At 44.9% G+C, this 24,613-nt stretch overlaps 2 protein-coding genes across 4 annotated transcripts; one reads left to right on the forward strand and one right to left on the reverse strand.

The window, feature by feature from the left end:
• The first annotated feature begins 169 nt into the window (after positions 1–169).
• On the forward strand, positions 170–3,435 carry sco1 (synthesis of cytochrome C oxidase 1). Its single transcript, XM_028041374.1, has 7 exons — positions 170–372; positions 639–749; positions 1,177–1,267; positions 1,412–1,609; positions 1,688–1,780; positions 2,297–2,412; positions 2,484–3,435. Exons 1-7 carry the CDS (start codon positions 226–228, stop codon positions 2,616–2,618), a joined length of 891 nt encoding a protein of 296 aa, XP_027897175.1. The 5' UTR covers positions 170–225; the 3' UTR covers positions 2,619–3,435.
• Positions 3,225–24,586, reverse strand: LOC114159408 (myosin-4-like). 3 transcript variants are annotated; one of them, XM_028041361.1, is made up of 39 exons: positions 24,383–24,586; positions 23,466–23,609; positions 22,519–22,675; positions 22,421–22,448; positions 22,240–22,348; positions 21,857–21,949; positions 21,704–21,767; positions 21,516–21,614; positions 21,338–21,441; positions 21,126–21,264; positions 20,937–21,055; positions 20,007–20,156; positions 19,759–19,929; positions 19,381–19,687; positions 18,625–18,698; positions 18,427–18,514; positions 17,693–17,810; positions 17,437–17,560; positions 17,220–17,356; positions 15,979–16,234; positions 15,329–15,571; positions 15,077–15,253; positions 14,812–14,957; positions 14,628–14,718; positions 14,044–14,433; positions 10,071–10,197; positions 9,894–10,012; positions 8,843–9,039; positions 8,592–8,775; positions 7,619–7,784; positions 7,414–7,538; positions 7,042–7,350; positions 6,620–6,823; positions 5,643–5,768; positions 5,401–5,571; positions 4,749–4,853; positions 4,581–4,676; positions 4,369–4,500; positions 3,225–4,281 (listed from the first exon to the last, which is right to left on the reverse strand). In XM_028041361.1, the coding sequence occupies exons 1-39, from the start codon at positions 24,584–24,586 to the stop codon at positions 4,261–4,263; spliced, it is 5,814 nt and encodes a 1,937-aa protein (XP_027897162.1). In that variant the 3' UTR covers positions 3,225–4,260. The 3 variants fall into 3 exon arrangements, with proteins under 3 accessions (XP_027897162.1, XP_027897163.1, XP_027897164.1); XM_028041362.1 differs by lacking the exons at positions 3,225–4,281; positions 4,369–4,500; positions 4,581–4,676; ... (1 more) ...; positions 5,401–5,571; positions 5,643–5,768 and having other exon boundaries at positions 6,685–6,823; positions 6,954–7,350; XM_028041363.1 differs by lacking the exons at positions 3,225–4,281; positions 4,369–4,500; positions 4,581–4,676; ... (2 more) ...; positions 5,643–5,768; positions 6,620–6,823 and having other exon boundaries at positions 7,143–7,355.
• Between the last annotated feature and the right edge of the window lie 27 nt (positions 24,587–24,613).

The raw sequence follows: 24,613 nt of genomic DNA on the forward strand, positions 1-24,613 counted from the left end.
TACCCCACTCTCCAGGTGGTGGCGGTAGTGCGCCAAAACAGCGTCGCCGTTAAACAAGGAGAAGAAGACGTGTTTGAAACGCCTTATCCCAGATCAGTTTGCTGAGATCTTAAAGTTCTAACCTTGACCTCACACTGACCCCAGAACAGCCGTTCTTAATCAGGTGTTTCTCCATGTAACTTCCGGGTGTATAGCAACAGCGGTTCCGTAAAGGTTAAAGCCAACATGAGCGCTCTGTTTCAGAACCTGGGCTGCTGGCTGGTTCAGAGTAAAGCCGTCCAGAACCGAACCGTCAGACTCGCTCACAGTTTAATTGGAAGGGAAGCCGGGCGGAAACACGCGCTGTCAGCGCGGACAGAGCTCTGCTACCTGGTAGGTCAAAGCTAGGAGCTTCCACCGAACTCCATAGAAGAAACAGGCAAATTAGCGCCTATTTCCATTTTACGTACATTTAGATCAAAATGTAGACATTATTGTAAGAGCAACTTTATCTATGTACTCGTCCTGAAAATTCGGTGGTGTCATTTTGTACATTAATGTATACTTTTATTTGTTAAAATTGTTTTCCACGAGAAACTGGATGTAGTGATTTATAAAAAGCTTGTAGCGGTTTGCCATATTTCACCTGTTTGTTTCAGGTGAACGCCAGCCGGTGGCACACCTGCAGAGGAACACAATGGCTGAAGCTTCACAGCTCAAGATCGTTTTCCTCACTGCCCCCATCAGGCGACAAGTCCAAGAAGTCAGGGGTAAATCTTTTAATGTGGAACATTAAAAGATTATGTGGAACATAAAAAAAGAAACTTTGTTTCCAACTTTGTGCTACAAACATGTAAGCAACAAGTCAGTTCTAAGTGGTTTACATTATAAAAACACAAAAGTAAAAAGTCATAAAAGTGACATAAGGTCACCAATTGACAATGACAAAAATCCAAATTTTAGGGTAACAAAAAGCAAGCCCACAGCATGATGCTTCCACTACCATATCTTACAGTGCATGTGTCATTATTATTTTTTTGTGATAAATATGTGGAAATATGCCCTGAAATTTCAGGTTTTCCTGTGGGGTTTTGGGAGATTTTAGCGTTATCTTGGTGATTTTTACTCTTATGAATGTGAAGCTTATTCATCAGTGAGTTGATGTGTTGGTTGATGTTTTGCATCTGATCATTTCAGCCTGTGACGTGGAAATCTTTAGCGGTGACGTTTGCTATCGGAGGAGCTCTGCTGGGAGGGATGAAATATTTCAAGAAGGAAAAAGAGGAGTGTGAGTAAAGTGGTGCTAAAAACTTTGACTCCCTGATTTTCTCCTGCCGATTCAGAAGGAAATGGTTTGGATTATGTTGGTAAAAGTGTTTTTGTGCGTAGAGGACCGCCATGTTGATCTGTGTCTTGCCGTTTTGCCTGTCAGTGATTGAGAAGAAGCGGAACAAGTCGCTGGGCCGGCCGGCGCTGGGCGGCCCATTCTCCCTCATCGATCACAACAACAAACCGTCCAGGAGCGAGGACTTCCTGGGCCGGTGGATCCTGATTTACTTCGGCTTCACGCACTGCCCAGACATCTGCCCCGACGAGATCGAGAAGATGATCGAGGTGGTGGATGAGATAGGTGATCGATTGAGTTTTTAAACAGAACTGCAGGCTGAGGTTTGCGTCGTTAACAGACTTCCTGTTTGTGTTTCTGCAGACAGAATCAAGTCTCTTCCAAACCTGACACCCGTCCTGATCAGCATCGATCCAGACAGAGACACTGCAGAGGCCATGGCTGCGTATGTGAAAGGTACCAGGACAGGATCACCCGCAGTTATTACTACTGATTTCATGGAGTTGATCAGTTTCTGTTTGTTTTTATTCTGTCTGCCTCTTTAGTCCTTAGCTGCAGGTTCAGGATTTCTAATCACTTTTTTGTGACACGATGATTCATCTTGACACAAAATCCAGAGTATTTTTGGCTGTAGATTAGTCGGAAGATAACTAGACTAGAGTTCTCATGACTTGAAACAATCTGTGATCCTTTCTTCACAATAGACAATCATTTCAAACTCCACCTGATGATAATTTGATGCTAATGAGTTAAAAGCATTTTTATTAAGTTGAATCAGTAAAACGTATACTAAAGTAACTTCATGAGATGTTTAACATTCCTCATTTTCATACTGGAGTTCTCATAAAATTACTACTTTATTCTCTTAATATTGCAACATTTATATGATCCAAATCTAGATTTTCCAAAAATTCAATCCTCAAAAATTAAATTAATGAATGAAGTTAATTTTGCATTTCCTGGCTGCTGCAGAGTTTTCCCCGAAGCTGATTGGGCTGACGGGGTCGGTGGCTCAGGTGGAGCAGGTGTCCAGAGCGTACCGCGTCTACTACAGCCAGGGGCCGAAGGACGAAGACAACGACTACATCGTGAGTCCGCCGCGCCGCGCTCCGGCGCCAGCGTTCAGGCCGAGCGTCTAACCGGCTGCTGTCACCCGCAGGTGGATCACACCATCATCATGTACCTGGTGGGACCCGACGGAGAGTTCGTCGATTACTTCGGGCAGAACAAGCGCAGCGCAGAGATCAGCGGCGCCATCGCAGCTCACATGAGGAAGTACCAGAAACAAAAGTGATGAGGGGGCGGGGCTTAACGCCCAGCATGAACTGACTGACCTCAGGCGTCTCACTGCTGCTGTCTTATATTATTACTTTGTGTCTTTTTACTCATTTGCTGTTTTTATATCAGGATTTCTTCTCAGCCAATTAAATGATGTCATTCAGTTCAGGTTTCCTGTTTGTGTCACAGAGGGGGCGGCAGGTGGGGGGCGGGGTGACGACTCAAAGCACTAACAGTACTTCCTGTTTACATCCAGTACTTCCTGTTTACATCCAGACGGATGATCAGGTTTTGGTTCCACCTACAGGTTGGGAAACAGATTATATTTAAAGTTTTCTTCAGTTTTGAGAATCCATTAAGTGTTTTCTTAAGTTTACAGTAAGTGCTTTAAAGCTTATTTAAGTCTTTTTCAGTGATTCGAAATGCTTAATTAAATTCTTAAAATGATAAATTAGTTAATGATGTGATTTTTAAAATTAGTACAAAGAAGAAACGCCATAATTCAGAGACCATTTATCCAACGTTTCCAACAATCAGGCCGGGATTGTTTGGGTTTCTGTAGCGATTTCAGCAAAATTAGGAAAGAAAACGCATATTTCCTGCTGAGTGACGGGTCGTTTGTTGGACTGAGAAATTCTGACTTTGCTTGGTTGAATTTTTTTAGTTTGATTCCGTTTTTGGTTTTTACAGAATTAGTTTCCAAAGTTTTGTGAATTTTGGCCCAGTATGTCACATTTTAGCTTCCCGAAAAGGCGGGAATCACCATGGCAACCTGTGACACGTCTTGTTTTACGTTACTCTCAACAATAAAGTTCATGTGTTTTGAATTTTCAGACTGTAGCTGCTTTTCAAAACATCTAGAGAAACATTCATGTTATCAGTTTTTATTGCCTTTTTAAATTTTTGTTTTATTAATGCTTCATTTACGGTTCTAAATTTGATGTACAATAAACTTACCTAAAAAACTTTTTTCTAATGGGTTAAAATGTAAATTTATGATGCATTTATGAACATAAACAGAATGTTAGATTTAAAAATTACTTTACAGCTATGAAACTGTAAACCTTTGATATTTTTTTTAAATAGACTCTAAACATATGAAAAATAACTCATAAAAAATAAACTGTCAATCTCCAAATCCTGACATCCTGTTGGATTAAATACTTTGATTACTGCATGTCACTTTTCCAAAAATGTATCGGTTCATTTTAATGTATTAACACAAAAGTTTTCTAACAGATGTCTCTGCAGGACGAATGCAACTGGTTAGACAATAACTGTACATTTTTTCCATTAAGATTTTTCTGTGTCCTAATATAAAATGAAAAAGAATATTAAATTTTTACATGTTTACTTTATTACGTTTAAAGCAACATACAACAGCTATACCACACACAATCACTTCCTGAAGATAACTGCTCCACTTTTTATTTAAGTCAGGATGTGTAAAGCCACAGCGCTGTCGCCCTCTGGTGGTAGAAAACCACCTCTGCAGCAGCGTGAAGAAAATAATCCTCTTATTATTCTAAAGTCTGAAGTTATGCATCATGAGATGAAATTTTGCACAAAGTGACTTTAATTTAAAGTGAAGCAGCTTTGGTTAAGAGTATGTTGCAAACTAACTCAGGTTTTGCTGTCGTCGTGGCAACCAGTGATGACTACTCGCCGCTGTCTTTTGGCTGAAATATTAGCAAAAAAACCTCCAGTGAGTGAATTTTGCATATATTCATAAGTTTTCATATCTGCCGCACGTCTGAGCGCCTCACCTTGGCCAAGTCGCGACTTTTGGCTCTCATTTTATTGACCTGAGACTCGGCGATGTCTGCCCGCTCTCCAGCCTCCTCCAACTCATGCTGAACCTTCCTCAGTTTGCTCAGATGGCTGTTAGCTTGCTCTTCCTGTAAAACACAAATAAATCAATTAAATTCGACCTGCCGAGCGGCCGCTACCTGGCAGATGATGGAGCAAGGCGACTCACCGCCTCCTCAGCCTGCCGCTTGTAGGCTTTGACCTTCAGCTGCAGTTTGTCCACCAGTTCCTGCAGCCTCGTCACGTTCTTCCTGTCCTCCTCAGACTGGGTTTTATTGCACACAGGAAGTTACGGATCGTCACAGCTTTAAAAGTAAAAACTACAGGTTCTTCTTACCTGGTATGTGAGCTCCTTGATCCTGCGCTCCAGCTTGCGAAGCGCCTTAGCAGAATCGGACCCGTGTCGTTGCTCTGCTTCCAGCTCGTTCTCCAGCTCTCTCACCTGCAGAACGAGACCAACAACCAGAGTTACTTTTACTTTAGTAACTTTTTGGAATGAATGTACGTTATGAGTATTTTCACTACATTTTACTTTTACTTGAGTAAAGGTTCTGGATTCTTTGCCTTCTGTGAGTAACTTCACTACATTTAAAAACAAGATTGTTTTACAGACACTTGCAGCTTTTGTTAAAGTTTCATTAGTTTTACATTAAAAGTAACTGATTTGGAAAAATGTTTCTTTTGCCTGATTTTATTATTTTGTAATCACGTTATCTGTATTAATTAGTTTAATCTATAAAATACCAAAATCTCCACATAACTTCCTATTTTGTCTTTAACCTTTTATACCAAATACTTTCTTACTATTATGCGATTTATTGGACAGCTACTTTTTACTTTTACTTAAGTAAAGTTATGTTAAAGTAGAGCTACTCTCACTGGAGAACAGATTCTGGGTCCTCTATCCTCCTCTGGGAGTCACATGTCTGAAATCTCAGCTGAATTATCAGACATTTCTCATATTTTGTCAGACATTTCTCATATTTTACCCTTGCTTCCAGCTTCTGGAGTTGCTTCTTCCCTCCTTTCATGGCCAGGCTCTCGGCCTCGTCGAGGCGCTGCTGCAGGTCTTTCACCGTCGCCTCCAGGTTCTTCTTCATCCTCTCCAGGTGGCTGCTGGTGTCCTGCTCTTTCTTCAGCTCCTCCGCCATCATGGCCGCCTGAAAAACGAAGTGAAACAGCGAAACGACGGCTGCTGCCAACAGGACGAACCAAACCGCATCCAGCTTACATCGGTGATGGCCTTCTTGGCTCTCTCTTCGGCGTTCCTGGCCGCCTGGACGCCGTCGTCCATCTCGGCCTTAATGGCGGACAGGTCGGCCTCCAGCTTCTTCCGGCTGCTCAGCAGGCTGGTGTTCTGCAGGGTCGCATAAACGCAGAAATCTAACCAGGTTCAACTCCTATATTGACATGAAGCAGTAGGGAAGCGTTTTTAAATCAGGAGGCGATGGAGAAACGATGAACATACAGGACGATTATTTTTTCACCAGCGCACTGCAAAAACACAAAATCTCACCAAGTATTTTTAGTCTTTTTTCTAGTGCAAATGTCTTATTACACTTGAAATAAGAAAATATCTTCTCAGCATAATATAGGAACCTGTTTTATGTAAATAATTTCTTAATATTGATGAAATAAGTGAAATAATTTGCCACTGGACCTAGTCAGTTTTCATCAGTATTACAGGATTATTGACTTAAAGGGGCAGTATTGTGTTTTCCAGGCACATAGATTCACAATTCAGTAACCATGTTACCTTCAGTTATTATAAAAATGCTCTATATGTCAAATATGACTTAAAAGAAATTACTTTAAAATTGTGTCTCTGTCTCTTTAAAACCTCCTCCTCTTTCTGAAGCTCCGCCTCCAGGTGGTCATTCCAACATGGCTCCTTTATTAACCCTTTAACAACATTTTTACCAATAGAAGCAGCTCAGCAGTTCCACCAGCTGTTTGCTAATTGCTGCTGGCTAGTCTGAAGGAGCTGGGTGGAGGAGGGGCTGTGTCCTGGAGGCGGGGCTAGGTCCACCCAGACGTTTTGCACAGCTGAATGATTGCCATGGAGATTACAGCATTTCTCAAACATGAAAGAATCAAAGCAAAACCCCAGGTTTGTTTCTGATGAGTCAATAACGTGACGGAAAGTTTAAAAAGTGGGTTTTAAGTGACGCCGCCCCTTTAAGTCCAGGTCTGACGGCTGCTGTGAACCTGGGAGTGCAGCAGCTGGACTCTCTCGCTGGCGTCCAGCAGCTCCTGCTCGGCCAGCCGGCGGCTCCGCTCCGTCTGCTCCAGAGCCGAGTGGACCTCATCCAGCTCGGCCTGCAGCAGGTGGCTGCTGCGCTCTGACACGGCCAGCTGCTCCTTCAGGTCCTCGGAGTTCCTCAGGGAGTCGTCAAGGTGCATCTGCAGCTCCTGGCACACAGCATCAGAACATGCAGCTCTGACCGGATCAGGCATCGTTTACATTTATGTTTATTTAATATGGATGATTAGATGGATGGATGAACTCTGGTTCCTTCCAGGTTCTGACCCGTTTCCTCACCTTGATCTTTATTGGGCCATGGTTGGATGAACAGATGGTTGGATGAACAGATGGTTGGATGATCCAATGACCTCTGACCCCTCCTCACCTTGACCTGGACCTGGGTGTTCCTCAGCTGCCTCTGGGCCTCGGCCGCCAGCCGGGTGCCGTGGCTCAGCTGGACCTCCATCTCGTTCAGGTCTCCCTCCATCTTCTTCTTCAGCCTGAGCGCGTCGTTCCTGCTGCGGATCACGGCGTCCATGTTGCTCTGCATGGCGTCCGCCGCCCGCTGGCCGTTCCTCTTCAGCTGCTCCAGCTCCTCCTCCTTCTCTGCCATCTTCCTGTCTGCCTCCGACTTCAGCTGGTTCAGCTCCAGCTGGACCCGCAGGATCTTCGACTCTTCGTGCTCCAGAGAGGCCTGCGCTTCGGAAACATTGCCGTTAGAGTTGCGTTTCCTGCCTGACCATTCCCTCCAACTCACCTCTGCTTCCTCCACAGCAGCCTGCGCCTCCATCTTCTCCTGCTCAGCCTGCTTCTTGGACTTCTCCAGCTCATGGAGCGTTTTTCCCATCTCCCCCAGCTGCTCTGCCAGATCCATTATTTCCTCTGCGATGAAAACTAAATCAGATCATCTGTCATCTGCTATAAAAGCATTAATATGATTTTAAATTATATTTTTTCCTCACGCTGCAGGTTTTTATTCTCCCGTTTGAGGGTCTCCAGCTGTTCCAGGCATTCCTCAAAGGCGTTCTTCATCTTGAAGTTCTCCGTCCCCAGAGATCGAACCTCTTTCAGGGCTGATTCCAACTCTGCTTGACCCTCCTCATGTTTCTGCTTCCACTCTGCCAGCACCTGCGCGCCCACGCACACGCACACATCATTCATACAGTTTGGAGTCATGATAACGGCTCCTCAGATTGGGCCGCTAATAAAACTGATTTCAGATGAAAAATAATAATGTTTAAGAAAGTTTTATGTTTTCCTTTCTATGGTGCTAATACATTGTTGCACTTTATAAATAAAATGAATCGGTTAATATAAACTAAAAACCCACATCAGGAGGAAATCCACAGTGAAACTATTAATCCTCACATAAGATAATAATCTGGCCTTATTAGGCTACATGAAGTGCTGGAGATGTTCTCTAATGAGCCTAAGAAGTATTCTCTGGATTTACTGTCAGATGCTTCTGCAACTGCTTCCTATCACCTGATGCACGGTGCCGGTTCTACAAAGTATTTTATATCCATGTCATCCTTCTTTTGCTATTTTTTTGATAAGTTAATCCCAGAAGTTATTGTGATAAATTGTGGTTTTCAGACCATTTTAAAGTGTTATGGATCTTTAATAATGCAAGAACAGATTCTCAAAGATCAATAAACTTTAAATTCTAAGGAACATTTAACACTGGAACTGGAAGATATTTAAAATATTCAAAATAAGTAAAGAAAACAACAAAAATAAAAAATAAAAATGATAAAATCTCTGTAAACCAAATTACCTTCATAAAAAGGTTTAGTTGAGACCAAAGAACCAAACTGCAGACTTTTACCATCCAGATTTTGACAAAAAGGATAAATCATGCTAATGGTAATTATTGAGTTTAATTTATGATGTGATTAACTGATTAATTGTTTGCCTTGCTGTGTGTGATCAGACCTTGTCAAAGTTTCTCTGCTTCTTGTCCAGAGCAGCAGCAGCAGCGTTGGACCGCTCCACCTCCATCATCAGGTCCTCCACCTCGCCCTGCAGGCGCTGCTTGGTTTTCTCCAGAGAAGAGCATTTGGAGTTGACGGCCTCCACTGCTTCCTCTGCATCCTGCAGGCGCAGCGCTAAGCGTTTCCTGTGCAGAAACACCGTCAGACTCTCCTCTGGAGCTGCTGAGCTGAAGCTCTGGGACGCTGTCCTACTTGGCCTCCTCCAGCTCTTCGGTCCGCTGGATGGCGTCGCTCTCGTACTTGTTCCTCCACTGGGCGACCTCGCTGTTGGCCTTGGACAGGCAGCGGTGCAGCTCGGCCTTGGCCTCCTGCTCCTCCTCGTACTGCTCCCTCAGCAGCTCGCAGTCGTGACGCGCCGACAGCAGACTGTGAGCCAGGGCGTTCTTCGCCTGAGGACACAGAGACAAATATTATTACAACGCCACGATACAAACGAGTCAGTGTTTCTCAAACTGTGGTCCGCTGTACCCCTAGTGGTCTGCAAGGTACTGCATGTAAATCACCGTTTGTTTGTGGCGACATTAGCTCAAAGTGCAACGCAACAGCTAGCTTACCAAAGGATTGTGCTTAAAAAATAATGACGGATAAAACCAGATCACAAAACTGAAAATATCGCTGGGAAGAAAACGACTCCAGGATTATATGATCGGAGGAAGTTCAGTCAGACCTGCTGAGAGTTTTTATGTCGTTCAGAAGTGATTCGATTCTTTTGAACGGCTCCATAATACTCTGCTCACACTTCAAACGTGATTATTATTGTTATTTACTGAAAAATTAGTAAGTTAAATTAATTAAAAACAATAGATAAATACAGCTGACAGAAATGGGTGGATAATTTTATATTTAATGGTACAGAAGAGGATTTTTGTTTCTGCCAAAGCAAATCAAGTCTATTTTTCTTGTATTGTGCTTCTAAATTACAAATAACCCAAAATGTCATTAATGAACACAACAGCTGGTAGTAAAGAACAACTTATTTTTATTTCCACGTGTTTGGAAAGTTTAGAATCCAAACTATCAGAATCTGTAAATAACTGAAAATGCTGGAGTTGTTCATGGTTTTATTGTGGCGAGTCGAAACATCGCCACCCTTCTCATTAGAGAACAACATCAACAACAATAAAGGTGCTGAGAGACTAACATTTTCATTTCGGGTTGTATGTTTTGAGATGCTGTGTTATTGCGGTGCAATCTGAAGTTACATAAATGTGTTAATGATCCTGAGTCAGTTTGAGTCGCTTGCCTTCCCCTCTTCCTCATGAAGTCTCTTCAGCTCCTCGATCTGCTGAATGAAGCCTAGCTTTGCTCTGGTCAGCTGGGACATCAACGATTCCTTTTCCTCCAGCTGGCGACACATCTCACCTGGTGGGCAAAACCAATCAGTATCTGAGATTATCTGACGGGATTAACCAAGTCTCACCATGCTCTGTCGTCAGCCGAGCTTTCTGGCTGGACAGATCGTTGATGAGCCTCAGATTTTCCTCCTCTTTGCTTTTTGCTTCATTCAGTTGATCTTCCAGTGAATGGCACATTTTCTCCAGATTAATCTGTTTGGAAAACAGGGAAAGTTATTTTCTGAGTAAAGTTTAACTTTATTCTAGTTATTTTGACTTTGAACTCGTAATATTATTATTTTATTCTCGCTGTTTTTATCTTTATTTTTTATCGTTGCCTTAATTCTTGGAAATTTCTGAGTTTGGAAATGTTGTCATTACAATTATAAAAGAAATCTTCAAGAAATTTCCAAGTAGTTTTCGAGTTTTTTCTAGCAAATTTTCAACTTTTGCAGCTCAGAAATGTCCTTTTTGTCCTAATAAATTCCTGACATTAATCTAAAAATGTTTTTGGTGGAAACTTCTTTTCTATCTAGTGCCGTTGTTCTTTGTAAACCGCTCACACAGAAACCTCGCTGTCGTCAGGTTGAATTAGGAAAATGAATAATCCATCCATCCATCCATCCATCCATCTTCTTCCGCTTGTCCGAGGTCGGGTCGCGGGGGTAGCAGCTTCAGAAGGGAGGCCCAGACTTCCCTCTCCCCGGCCACTTCTTCCAGCTCTTCCGGGGGAATCCCGAGGCGTTCCCAGGCCAGCCGAGAGACATAGTCCCTCCAGCGTGTCCTGGGTCTTCCCCGGGGCCTCCTCCCGGTGGGACGTGCCCGGAACACCTCACCAGGGAGGCGTCCAGGAGGCATCCTGACCAGATGCCCAAGCCACCTCAACTGGCTCCTCTCGATGTGAAGGAGCAGCGGCTCTACTCTGAGTCCCTCCCGGATGACTGAGCTTCTCACCCTATCTCTAAGGGAGAGCCCAGCCACCCTACGGAGAAAACCCATTACGGCCGCTTGTATCCGCGATCTCGTTCTTTCGGTCATGACCCAAAGCTCATGACCATAGATGAGGGTGGGAACGTAGATCGACCGGTAAATCGAGAGCCTCGCTTTTTGGCTCAGCTCTCTCTTCACCACGACGGACCGGTACAGCGCCCGCTTGACAGCAGACGCTGCGCCAATCCGCCTGTCGATCTCCCGCTCCCTTCTTCCCCCATTCGTGAACAAGATCCCGAGATACTTAAACTCCTCCACTTGGGGCAGGACACCCCCCCTGACCCGGAGAAGGCACTCTACCCTTTTCCGGCTCAAGACCATGGCCTCGGATTTGGAGGCACTGATCCCCATCCCGGCCGCTTCACACTCGGCTGCGAACCGATCCAGCGAGAGCTGCAGATCACGATCTGATGAAGCCAAAAGGACCACATCGTCTGCGAAAAGCAGAGATGAGATCCTGAGGCCACCAAATCGGATCCCCTCAACACCTTGGCTGCGCCTAGAAATTCTGTCCATGAAAGTGATGAACAGAATCGGTGACAAAGGGCAGCCCTGGCGGAGTCCAACTCTCACCGGAAACGAGCCCGACTTACTGCCGGCAATGCGGACCAGACTCTGACACCGGTCATACAGGGACCTGACAGCCCATATCAAAGGGCCCGGTACCCCATACTCCCGGAGAACCCCCCACAGGGGTCCCCGAGGGACACGGTCGAACGCCTTCTCCAAGTCCACAAAACACATGTAGACTGGTTGGGCGAACTCCCAGAACCCTCCAGGACCCTGCTGAGGGTGTAGAGCTGGTCCAGTGTTCCACGACCAGGACGGAAACCACACTGCTCTTCCTGAATCCGAGGTTCGACTATCCGACGGACCCTCCTCTCCAGGACCCCTGAATAGACCTTGCCAGGGAGGCTTAAGAGTGTGACCCCTCTATAATTGGAGCACACCCTCCGGTCCCCCTTTTTGAACAGGGGGACCACCACCCCAGTCTGCCAATCCAGGGGAACTGCCCCCGATGTCCATGCGATATTGCAGAGTCGCGTCAACCAACACAACCCTACAACATCCAGAGCCTTAAGGAACTCCGGGCGGATCTCATCCACCCCCGGGGCCTTGCCACCGAGGAGCTTTTTAACCACCTCGGCGACCTCGCCCCCAGAGATTGGAGAGCCCGACCCAGAGTCCCCAGGCTCCGCTTCCTCAGTGGAAGGCATGTTGGTGGGATTGAGGAGGTCTTCGAAGTACTCTGCCCACCGGCCCACAACGTCCCGAGTAGAGGTCAGCAGCACACCATCCCCACTATAAACAGTGTTGGTGCTGCACCGCTTCCCCCCCCTGAGACGCCGGATGGTGGACCAGAATCGCCTCGAAGCCGTGCGGAAGTCTTTCTCCATGGCCTCTCCAAACTCCTCCCACACCCGAGTTTTTGCCTCAGCAACCGCCCGAGCCGCATGCCGCTTCGCCCGCCGGTACCCATCAGCTGCTTCCGGAGTCCCACAGGCCAAAAAGGCTCGATAGGACTCCTTCTTCAGCCTGACGGCATCCCTCACCGAAGGTGTCCACCAACGGGTTCGAGGGTTGCCGCCGCGACAGGCACCGACAACCTTGCGGCCACAGCTCCGATCGGCCGCCTCGACAATGGAGGCACGGAACACGGTCCACTCAGACTCCATGTCCCCCACCTCCCCCGGGACGTGTTCGAAGTTTTGCCGGAGATGGGAGTTAAAGCTCCGTCTCACAGGGGATTCCGCCAGACGTTCCCAGCAGACCCTCACAACACGTTTGGGCCTGCCAGGTCTGACCGGCTTTCGCCCCCGCCACCGGAGCCAACTCACCACCAGGTAGTGGTCAGTGGACAGCTCCGCACCTCTCTTCACCCGAGTGTCCAAGACATACGGCCGCAGATCCGATGAAACGATGACAAAGTCGATCATCGAACTGCGGCCTAGGGTGTCCTGGTGCCAAGTGCACATATGGACACCCTTATGCTTGAACATGGTGTTCGTTATGGACAATCCATGGCGAGCACAGAAGTCCAGCAACAGAACACCGCTCGAGTTCAGGTCGGGTGGGCCGTTCCTCCCAACCACGCCCCTCCAGGTCTCACTGTCGTTGCCCACGTGAGCGTTGAAGTCCCCCAGCAGAACAAGGGAGTCCCCAGGAGGAGCACTCTCCAGTACCCCCTCTAAGGACTCCAAAAAGGGTGGGTAATCTGAACTGTCGTTCGGCCCGTAAGCACAAACGACAGTCAGAACCCGTCCCCCCACCCGTAGGCGGAGGGATCCTACCCTCTCGTTCACCGGGGTAAACCCCAACGTACAGGCGCCGAGATGGGGAGCAACAAGTATGCCCACTCCTGCCCGACGTCTCTCTCCCTGGGCAACTCCAGAGTGGAAGTATGTCCAGCCCCTCTCAAGGAGACTGGTTCCAGAACCATAGCCATGCGTCGAGGTGAGACCGACTATTTCTAGCCGGAACCTCTCGACCTCACGCACTAGCTCCGGCTCCTTCCCCACCAGAGAGGTGACATTCCACGTCCCAAGAGCCAGTTTCTGCAACCGAGGATCGGACCGCCAGGGTCCCCTCCCTTGGCCGCCACCCATCACACAGTGCACCCGACCCCTTTGGCCCCTCCCACGGGTGGTGGGCCCATGGGAGGGGGGGCCCATGTTTCCTCTTCGGGCTGAGCCCGGCCGGGCTCCATGGGTAAAAGCCCGGCCACCAGACGCTCGCCATCGTGCCCCCCCTCCAGGCCTGGCTCCAGAGTGGGGCCCCGGTGACCCGCGTCCGGGCGAGGGAACACCAAGTCCAAGGTTTTCCTTCATCATTGGGGTCTTCGGGCTGCACTTTGTCTGGTCCCTCACCTAGGACCTGTCTGCCTTGGGTGACCCTACCAGGGGCATGAAGCCCCAGACAGCATAGCTCCTAGGATCATTGGGGCACTCAAACCCCTCCACCACGATAAGGTGGCAGCCCATGGAGGAGAAAATTTTCTGATTTCTGATGAATAATCAGAAATCAAATTTCAGCAGAACATTGTGGTAGGTGTTAAGGTTGACCTCTGACCTTTGCTTTGGCCAGAGTCTCCATGTTGCTGGACAGGTCGTCCACCTCCAGCCGCAGCTCGCTCTTCTCCTTCTCCAGTTTCTGCCGGACTCTCTGGACGTTGTCCAGCTGGTCTCCCATCTCGGCCACGCTGTCCGCATGCTTCTTCCGCAGCGCGGCGGCCGTGGCTTCGTGCTGCAGCGAACACTCCTCCAGATCGCGCCGCAGCTTGATGAACTCGGCCTCTCGCTTCTTGCCGGTCTCCAGCTGAGCGGCGGCGGCGCCGGCGGCCTCCTCCAGCCTCTCGGCCGTCTCCTTCAGCTCCCTCGACAGATCCGACCGCTGCTTCTCCACTTTGGCTCGAGCCGAGCGCTCGGCCTCCATCTCCTCCTCCAGCTCCTCAATACGAGCCTTTTTGGAAAAATCTTTCAGACTCTCAGTTTACGAACTGAAGGATGAAACTAACCTAATGTTTTCAAAGACTTCATGTAGGAATTCTGTTAGTTATTTACAGCTTTCTCATCCAAAGCAGCGTCTCATTTAGCCTCAGTGTTTTGCTGTGAACACTAAGGAAGGACGAAGGCTCGGCTCTTCCTCTTCCTCACCTGCAGCTCTTTTATTTTCTGCTGCAGCTGACCGTTGACTCCTTGCTCATCTTCTATCTTCGTCTGCAGCTGTGATAACTCAAAGTCTTTTCTGTAAAATGAACCAATTTTCACAGTTTTAACATTTTACTTTGACTTTACTCTCTGTTTGTTAGATTAAATTTCATCTAAATGCAGCTTTTACTTTTTCATCTTCTCGTCCAGCTGCTGCTTTTCGTTCTCCAGATCCATGATGGATTCCTGAGCGAGTTTCAGATCTGCCTCCAGCTTCCGCTTGGCTCTCTCCAGATCCATTCGGACCTTCTTCTCTTGCTCCAGAGAACCTTCCAGCTACATTTTAAGGTGGATTAAAACCTTCCAGCTACATTTTAAGGTGGATTAAAACCTTCCAGATAAATTTTAAGGTGGATTAAACCTCTGTGACCTTTGCTGCGGTCGGAGGTACTCACATCGTCTACTTGTTGCTCCAGCTTGGTTTTGGCTTTGGTCAGAGAATTGACTTTATCCTCCTCGGACTGCAGATCGTCCAGCGCTTGCTGATGGACTTCCTGCAGAGCTTTCTTCTCTTTGGACAGCTTGGACATGTTTTCGTCTTGACTCTGGAGTTCCTCGGTCAGATTTTTCACCTGAAGTGGAGGATCAGAGGGACAGCGTCATTGTTTTCCTGCAGGATTTGATCCAGCTCAGGTTTTTGCACCAACCTTGTTTTCCACGGCGTGTTTCTCCTTCTCCACCTTGGCCAGGGTCAGCTCCAGGTCGTCCATGTCCCTCTTCAGCTCGGCGCATTCGTCCTCCAGTTTCCTCTTCTTGGCCGTCAGCTCAGCGTTGACCTCCTCCTCGTCCTCCAGCCTCTCCGTCGCCTCCTTCAGTTTGGCTTCCAGCTGGATTTTGCTTTTGATGAGACCTTCACATCGCTCCTCTGCGTCCAGCAGGTTGTCAGCTTCCTGAAACACAGTTTGTGACTCAGAAGCAGAAAAAATAACAATGACAGACTATTAGGGCCATAACAAGAAAAAAATATATTATGAGGAAAGTCATAACGTAAAGAAAATAAAGTCAAAACAATACAAAAATAAAGTCATAATATTGCAAATTTATTCTCTGAATTTTATGACTTTATTCTCGTACAATTTTGTTTTCGGAATAGTTTAAGTTTATTCTCATAATAAAATCATTTTTTGAAAGAAAAAAAGTCTAAATAATACGAGAATAAAGTCAGAATTTAGTGACTTTATTCTCGTAATAAAGTCGTATTCTTGAATAAAGTTGAGAATGGGACTTTATTCTCAACCTTTTTTTAATTTACTCTCATCCTTTTATTTTGAAGGTTCTTATCGTGGCCCTGACTCACCGCCTGGACCTGAAGCAGAAGATCGTTCTTCTCTTGCACCACTGACACCATTTTCTCCTCCAGCTCCTTCCTGCGGCTCTCCGATCGGCACAGATCCTCCTTCAGTTTGGTGAAGTCGATTTTCATCTGCGCCATCTCCTTCTCGGCCTCGGCGCTTTTCAGAAGAGGCTTCAGCTTGAAGTACAGCTTCATCCAGGGCCAGTGCTTAACGTTCATGAAGGAGCGCAGGTTGTACTGCAGCGTGTAGATGGCCTCCCTGTTACAGGAAAACCTCTGCTTCAGACATTTTAAACGAACAATCCTGAATAATATTTACATATAGAATAACTAATGAGGTTCATATCAACACATTTGTAATTACTTTTTAAATCTAAATTTAAAATTTTGATTTAAAGGTAACTTAATATTTTAAGAGGACTGTCAGTTTCTTCCTGTATTTTAGTTAAATCTTTACTCTGGATGTTATTTTATTGACTTTTGTCAATAAAATAACCAAAGAAACTTTTGTTGATAGTATCAATAAAAGTATAAAATATACATGTGAGAACAGTAGATATATAGTTAACTAATCATATTTACAGTGTAAACTTGTGGAGCTAATTTGTTAGCAGAAAATGTAAAGCATTAATAAATAAACTGTTAATTTTTATCTAGAGAGTCTTGAAATCAACACAATGAAGTTAGCTGTAGCTGCATGCTAACCTCCAGTTTTTATGCTAAGCTAAGCTAACTAACCACTAAAAGCTAGCAGCTTGACATTAACCTGCTTGTACTACAGACAACAAGCTAAACTAAGTATTTTAACTTTGTGTGTTTAGGAATGTCTATATTCTTTACATGTGTTTACTAAAGAACATCGGTTTCATATTTTTAATAAATAAAGCAGACAAGCAAACCTGTAATTAGGTAGTTATAAGATCAAATGATTGTAAACACACAGACCATATTTAGAAATATATTTAGGGGAATTTTAACACATAGTTCTCATTTGTTTAAAATAGATAGCTAAGTTTCTCTTTTTCAAAGAAATCTACATAAATCGTATTAAACCTAAGATATGAAAACTGAAGGTACTTAGCTTTATCATTTAATTACATAGGCTATTTTTGAAATTAGCTTTACAAATTAAAGGTATAACCATTTTATTCTTTTATTATGAAATGATAATAATCCTTGGTGTTTGTCTGAGTCCATTGTTGTGTTGCTTCCTGTGTGAACATATTGTGTGTTTAGGTGTTTACTTCCTGGCCATCATCTTCTGATACTCCATCCGTACGAGGAACCGGCGGCACAGAGCCTGGACGGACATCACCACCTGCGCCAAACGCTCGTCTCTCATCTCCTCCAAGGCGCCCAGCAGCCCGGCTTTGAAGAACACCTGGAGTCACCAGCATCATGTCTGGTTGCTTAGTTACCGAGTTACAGTGTTTTTATTCTTACACAGGTGGAAACACAAACCTTGGTGTGTCCAAACTTGTACTGAGTGTGATCCACATCGATGGAGCTCAGCAGCTTCTCTGCAGCCTTTTTGTTATCCATGAACTGACCTTCAGGAACGGCGCTGGGATTAAGGATCCTGTACCTGGAGGAGGAGCAGGAGGAGGAGGAGGGGAGGAGGAAGATGAAAAGGAGGAGGAGCAGGAGGAGGAGGAGGAGTTTTCTGTATGTGTGAGAGTTGACCTTGATAAATGTTTAGATGTAACTGTTAACTTACCTCTGCTTGAAATCTCCGTACAGGATCCTGCTTGGGAATCCTTTCCTGCAGATGCGAATTCCTTCCAGGACGCCGTTGCAGCGCAGCTGGTGAATAACCATCTGGTTCTCCATCTCACCTGATTTTACACAAACAATCATTTCCTGACTTCCTACTGTGAAGAAACTATTACCATCCACTTTATTTACATTGCATCTTAAGTCACTGTATGGTATATTTAAAAAGTCTTTAATTAACTGAATTTAATTTTTGCTCCACAAAAATCCTGAATGTACTCAAACGACCAGTTGTGTTAAAATGTATCAATAAACTGTTAACATGAATATAAATGTTTCTACATTCACTGAGTTCTTCTCAAAGTTAAATAACATTTAACTTTTTTCCTCATTGAGGCAATTTGGCAGAATAAAAACTGCTTTGATTTGGTTGATAAAATAATATTTAGGCCCATAACTGTTTTCTGTTTACGTCTGTCCAGAGTCTGGAGGGCCACATAAAGAGCTGCGGCGGGCCGGATTTGGCCCCCGAGCCTTTAGTTTGACACATGTGACACAGATTAAGATTAGATTTCATTCATTCCAGTCACAGTGATATTATAATGTGGTCAAAATCAATTTAAAGTGCAAATTAATCAGAAGTAATCTATTAAAGGAACCATGTTTCAGTAATGTCTCCTAAAGTTGCACATGGTGACAGTGGGGAGGAACAGCAGGAAGCAACCTGCAGCAGGTCACCTGGCGTTTTGGTTTCATTTGGTATCAAGCAGCGCACAAAGTGGGGATGAGTGGTTCTCAGGTTGGTCATGAGCTTCCCCAGGTTCTCCTGTTGGGAGACGCGAGTTAAAACTGAAAACTGATTTAAGTTCCAGATTTAATTTTCATTTTAAGTTTCATGCTGGTGTGAAGAGCCGGATCGGTCGGGAACGTCGCTACCCTGAACAGAGCGGACACAGTTTGGAAAGACGCTCCTTTCTTCTTGGATCCCTTCTTGGATCCGGCGGCCGAATCTGCAATGATGACAAATATCAAAATAACTGTTGATATTCCAAAAATTATTTTATAAAATATACTGAAGCACGGTTATAATAGCTCTGGGTTTAGTTTGATTTTGTTGACTTTTCTTTGACTAACTTAGTTAGTTTTAAGATTATATTTGCTAGTTTTTATCAGTTTAATATGGTTTAGTTTTTATTATTGTAGCAGTTTTAGTTTTTTATCCTCTGGTTAATTTCTGGTGCAGAATTCAAAAAGAGTCAAAATAATAATAAATTTTCAAAAATATGTCTGATTATTGTTGAACAACCAACTGCTGTAATTTGCCAACAGCTGATGGAAACTGGTTATGTGTGAGGAAAAATAAATAAACTTCACTTTAAATACATTAAATAGATTCATAAACACTAAAATGAAGGATATTATATTTATAATTTTCAGTATGTTTCATGTTTTTCTTCCAACTTTAGCTGTTGCCATTTTGCGGTTTAGCGTAAGAAAAGTGCCGTAAAATGAAGGATATTGTGTCTGTATGTCTTGAACAGACGCTACAGTTCCAGTCAGTTTTTAGCCAGAGGATAAAGTTTTACTCTCTCAGTTAGTGTAAGTGTTTCCTCTGTGTTACGTTGTGAGCTGTAGTGAAGTATAATATCCGAGGCATGAGGAGTTTAAATGAACGAGTGATGGACTTCGTGCCTTCGGCTCCAGAGAAGCTGGCGTACAGCATAGACAGGGTCTTGTTGGAGGACTTCTGGTAGAGCTGGACCACGGACTCGTTGAGCGGGTCTTTGTTCTTCTCCAGCCAGCCGCTGATGTTGTAGTCCACGTTCCCGGCGTAGTGCACCAGCGTGAAGTGGGCCTCCGGCTTCCCTTTCACCGCTTTGGGCTTCAGGAAGCAGCTGTTCTTGCCCAGATGTTGGTCGTACAGTTTGTTCTTGAAGGAAGCGTCGGATGATTTGGGGAACATGCACTCCTCTTCCAGGATGGAGAAGATTCCCATCGGCTTGGAAACAAAAGCTTCCCATCAGCATCACGATCAAGCCGTTAGGAGGAGCGGCTGTGATTGGCTGTTACCTTCTCAATGAGCTCAATGCAGGCTGCCAGGTCCATCCCAAAGTCGATGAACTCCCATTCAATGCCCTCCTTTTTATACTCCTCCTGCTCCAGCACAAACATGTGGTGGTTGAAGAACTGCTGCAGCTTTTCGTTGGTGAAATTTATGCACAGCTGCTCCATGCTGTTGTACTGAACACAGAGAATAAAGATTATATTTACATTAATTAACATCCCTGGAAACATAGGAACAGATCCGGAGAAGCTACATCAAAGATCTCGAAGCCAGCGATGTCGAGGACGCCGATGAAATGCTGTCTGGACTGCTTGGTGTCGAGCTGCTGGTTGATGCGCAGAACCATCCACAGAAACATTTTCTCATACACCGACTTGGCCAGAGCGCCGATGGAGTTATAGACCTGCAGGGGATGAGACGGGCTCACTTCACGTTTCATAACATAAAAAGCTTGATTATGATAAATGATTAGAAAAATGATGAACTGCTGAGAATTAAATTACAGCAGATAAAAAGTTTCTGGTTTAGATATTATCGTTTTTAAGGCGAACTGATGAAACATACAAACGTACAACAATACAAATCCATCTCAAGAGTAGAAACTTTATTTTTACAAAATTGAGGAAGTTATTTTGAATGTTGCCGTTTCCATTTTTTAATGCAATACTTTAAAAAAATGCTTGATAAAAACTCGGTTACTATAGCAACGTTCGGACTGAGGTTAATTTCCTGGTCTTAGTGATGATGTCAGCAGACTTCCTTATATCAGCTCTTTGAGGTGCAGCCAATCAGGGCCCAGGAAACAACGTGGTGCTCTGGGATTGGCTGCTTTGCAAACGCCATGGCGTGTCATGTAGCATTGCGGCTACATATTTATTTTTAATATTTTATATATGATCTACTGAGAAATCTGTGGAACCATGAACAGATGCGGGTTCTACTGGCAGATATTTTTTTATTTGAGCCTGAATGGATCATTTTGTCCCTGATGTGAATCAGAAAATGCTCAAATGAAAAACCTCTGCAGTCATTAACTACTGGAACTAAGAACTGTTGAAATAACTAATTAACATCTGAAATTTTGAAGTCATTGGCGTTCAAGCTGACAGGATGTGAAATGCTTGGCTTCGTTAAGGAACCTAACAGAACGATGAAAACATTTCCACCAGAGTTTCTCTGATACCTGCTGCACGTTTTGACCTTTGGTCACGAACTCATTCCCGACCTTCACCCTGGGATAGCAGAGGTTCTTCAGGAGGTCGGCAGAGTTCAGACCCATCAGGTAGGCAGCTTTATCAGCCTCTGCAGAGACAGAAGCATTAAGCACGTCTCTGCATGCGGCCGGCCGCACACCGCTGACCGCCGGCTCCACCTTCGGTGCCGTCCGGCTCCGCCTGCTCCTCCCGCTGCTTCTGCTTGAACTTCATGTTGCCGTAATGCATAACGGCGCCGGTCAGCTTGTAGGCGGACGCTTTCTCATCAGGCAGGAAGCCCAGGATGTCAAAGGCTTCCTGCATTTGCAGAAATAAAAAGGTAGAAGCTGCTAACGGGGAAGAGCCGCCTGTTTTCATAGAATCCACTCACATCCGTTGCCACCAGCTCCTCGGCATCGTTGATGCTTTTCACGCTGATTTCCCCCTGACTGATGAAGGCAAAGTCATACGGGTTGGTGGTGATCAGAAGCAGATCTGCGGAATAAAAAATCCAGTTCATGTTTGATTAAATGGTAAAAAATGAGGGAAATAATGAGGACAACGTTTACCGATGAGTTCAGGTTTCTGGTTGCATGTGAGCTGATAGAATATGTGGTAACTGCGCTCAGCTGACAGCTGAAACGTCACTCTGGACTTTTCCAGCAGATCTGTTAGGAAAAAGTAAAAAAAACATCAAAACTTTCTGCTTCATAGCAGAGTGATGAATTCACGCCCATCCTTATGGATATAAACTCACATGTTTCGATGTCTGCCGACGCAAGCTTCCCAGTGGCTCCGAAGTGGATCCGGATGAACTTACCCTACAAACAGAGCCGGTTATCTGCAGCCGATCCTAATCAATCATCTTAATCAGTCATCTTATCGAAGCGAAGCTGGCAGGCCGACTCACAAAGCGAGACGAGTTGTCGTTCCTCACGGTCTTGGCGTTCCCAAACGCTTCCAGCAGCGGGTTGGCCTGGATGATCTGATCCTCCAGAGTCCCCTGATGACCAAAATACCGAAACAGAATAAAATAATAAAAACCAAAACATACTTAGTTTCTGCTGCAGCAATTTCCCAACAACCCGAATCACCGAAGTACAAATATCTTTATAAATTGGTGAAAATATTTTATCATGTCAAAGGAAACTGGCTTTGATAGCAGCGCTAACATCCTTATCGAACATAAAGATGGGATGAAACATCCTGTGTTTAAATTTATATTAGACCCCCAGTGGGCCCCACTGGGCCCGCGCCCATGAAAACAGAAGGACAGTCACTGAGGGCGCTCACCTTCATTTTGCTGCTGCTCTCCTTTTTCTTGTCTGTTGCCACGGCGATTGTTGCAAAGTACTGAATGACACGTTTGGTGTTGACGGTTTTCCCGGCTCCAGATTCTCCACTGAGGAAAAAAATCGATTTTTAAAGTTTTTCTATCAAAAACAGAAAAACTAAAAGTTTTTACTCAACTTACGTGATGAGGATGGACTGATTGACCCGATCTGCAGACAGAGGAGAGGGATGAGCTGTGTGTGTGTGTGTGTGTGTGTGTGTGTGCGTGTGCGCGCTCACCGGCGAGCATGAACTGGTAGGCGTTGTCAGAGAGGGCGAAGATGTGCGGCGGGACCTCCATCCTCTTCTTGCCCCGGTAGGCGCGGACCACCTCCGGGTTGTAGACCGGCAGCCATTTGTACGGGTTGACGGTCACACAGAAGAGCCCAGAGTACGTCTGCACAGAAACGAAAAGTAATCTGATTACAATCTACAAATTACAGAATCAAAGATCTTCAAATTAAAAGCATGTTGCTGTGAAATAACATTTTTCTCATTTTGGGAGATATTTACAGATTCTTTCTGTGTGTTTTTATTAGTTGAAGATTTTATTTTCAAACATTTTGTGCTTCTTTAGAAATATTTTATAAATTTTTAACTTAAATTCTTGTTTCTTGGTGTCATTTTAGCCCTTAACATGATATAATGTAATCCATATTGAGCTGCATGGAAAGAATCGATACACAAAATGCAACACAATACAATATATTACATAAAATAACATATGACACAATATTATGCAGAATGATATAAGATGACATCATGATATATGATACGATATAAAATGTAATACAACACCAGGCATTTATACAAATACTGTAAAGATGAACTGAATTAATATTGTACATTCTGCTATAATTATTTTAAAAAAGGCATTTTACAAAAGAAGCCCACAAAATTTAGTGTATATAGAGAAACATATGGTCCTATTAGATAATTATATGGACAGATTAAAAACCAGTTAATTTTATTTCTGCCATATTTACATGTTTTTATAAATATTTTCTAATTTTCTGCAGGTTTTAAATTTTGCTGCTTTCAGAGCTGAACAGATAAAGTTACTTCTAAAACATTTAAATCAATTTAAATCCCTCACTAACAGTTCTCCTTCCTTTAATGTTTGCAGGTAAATTTGGTTTAAACTGAACAGGAGACGTTTCTGAAGCGGTGACGTGTTTCATGCTTACGTAGATCATCCAGGCGGCGTATCGCTCCTTCAGGTTGAACAGGACGGCCGGTTCATGCAGGTGCGTCATCATCACCATGTCCTCGATCTTATCAAACTTTGGAGGATTCATTGGAAACACCTGGTCCTCCCTCACCGTTAACGTCTGCAGAGGAAGGTAGACCAGGTGAGAACGTGAGACCAGGTGAGAACGTCACCTGCTCTCATGAACAGGTGAGAACGTGAGACCAGGTGAGAACGTCACCTGCTCTCATGAACAGGTGAGAACGTGAGACCAGGTGAGAACGTGAGACCAGGTAAGGACAATATCGTTTAATTGAATTGAAAATCTTATATATATTTTTTTACCCCTCCAGGGGTCTTTTGTGGGCTCTAGTGCCCCTTATATGACAGTAGGCTGACAGGAAACAGGGGGAAGACATGCGCAAATGTCGTTGGGTCCGGGAGTCGAACCCGCGACGGCCGCGCCGAGGACTCAAGGCCTCCAAATACGGGTCACGCTAACCGCTACGCCACCACGGCACGCCCCGAAAATCTTATTTTGTCTGATTATTTATTTAAACTCATTTAACACATTTTATTACATTTTTCAGCAGTTTTTTGTAAAGAAAAATAAAAAAAACACCAAAAAAACACCAAATTATTTAGGGGGATTGAGAATGTTTTAGTGGGGCTCCAGCCCCCCCACAAAAGTCCTAGAGACGCCACTGCACCAAACAAGGAGCAGCTTAAATGCAAATTTCCAGAAAACTGTAAAACAGCCGAAACCCTGAGTTCCTTTGCTTTTGAACCACAATTACTGGAACCTTGAGCAACACATCCACCTGAACTGATGATCCGTCGAATGTAAAATTTGTTTCTGTTGGTTCTTTAAACTCTTTGCTACAAACGAGCGCCCTGATTGGTGGGATCACCTACTAGATCGTCGCCAGTCTTCACGGTGACTCTGCCCTCGGATCGGTTCTGGATCTCCGCCTTCACGTAAAGATCCGCGGCGTCGCTCACGAAGCACGCCGTCTTGCTGTCGAACGGCCGGTTCTGAGCCTCGGCTCGCTCCTTCTCGGACTTCCGCAGGAACTGGGCCGCAGGCCCGAACACCGCCATTTCCCCATCGGAGCTCATTTCTCCCAGTGGGACTCAAACACAACA

Source organism: Xiphophorus couchianus, chromosome 16 (genome assembly GCF_001444195.1).
Source record: "Xiphophorus couchianus chromosome 16, X_couchianus-1.0, whole genome shotgun sequence".
Lineage (NCBI taxonomy): Eukaryota > Metazoa > Chordata > Actinopteri > Cyprinodontiformes > Poeciliidae > Xiphophorus > Xiphophorus couchianus.

Excerpts from the sequence above, each read along its gene's own strand:
- sco1 (XM_028041374.1), top strand. The coding sequence starts at position 226 with ATGAGCGCTCTGTTTCAGAACCTGGGCTGCTGGCTGGTTCAGAGTAAA. Across the intron at positions 1,268-1,411 it reads CAAGAAGGAAAAAGAGGAGT|TGATTGAGAAGAAGCGGAAC; the intron begins GTGAGTAAAGTG and ends TTTGCCTGTCAG. Across the intron at positions 1,781-2,296 it reads CATGGCTGCGTATGTGAAAG|AGTTTTCCCCGAAGCTGATT; the intron begins GTACCAGGACAG and ends TGGCTGCTGCAG.
- LOC114159408 (XM_028041361.1), bottom strand. The coding sequence starts at position 24,586 with ATGAGCTCCGATGGGGAAATGGCGGTGTTCGGGCCTGCGGCCCAGTTC. Across the intron at positions 21,442-21,515 it reads CCAGAAACCTGAACTCATCG|ATCTGCTTCTGATCACCACC; the intron begins GTAAACGTTGTC and ends TTTATTCCGCAG. Across the intron at positions 4,282-4,368 it reads AAAGTCGCGACTTGGCCAAG|CCAAAAGACAGCGGCGAGTA; the intron begins GTGAGGCGCTCA and ends CTAATATTTCAG.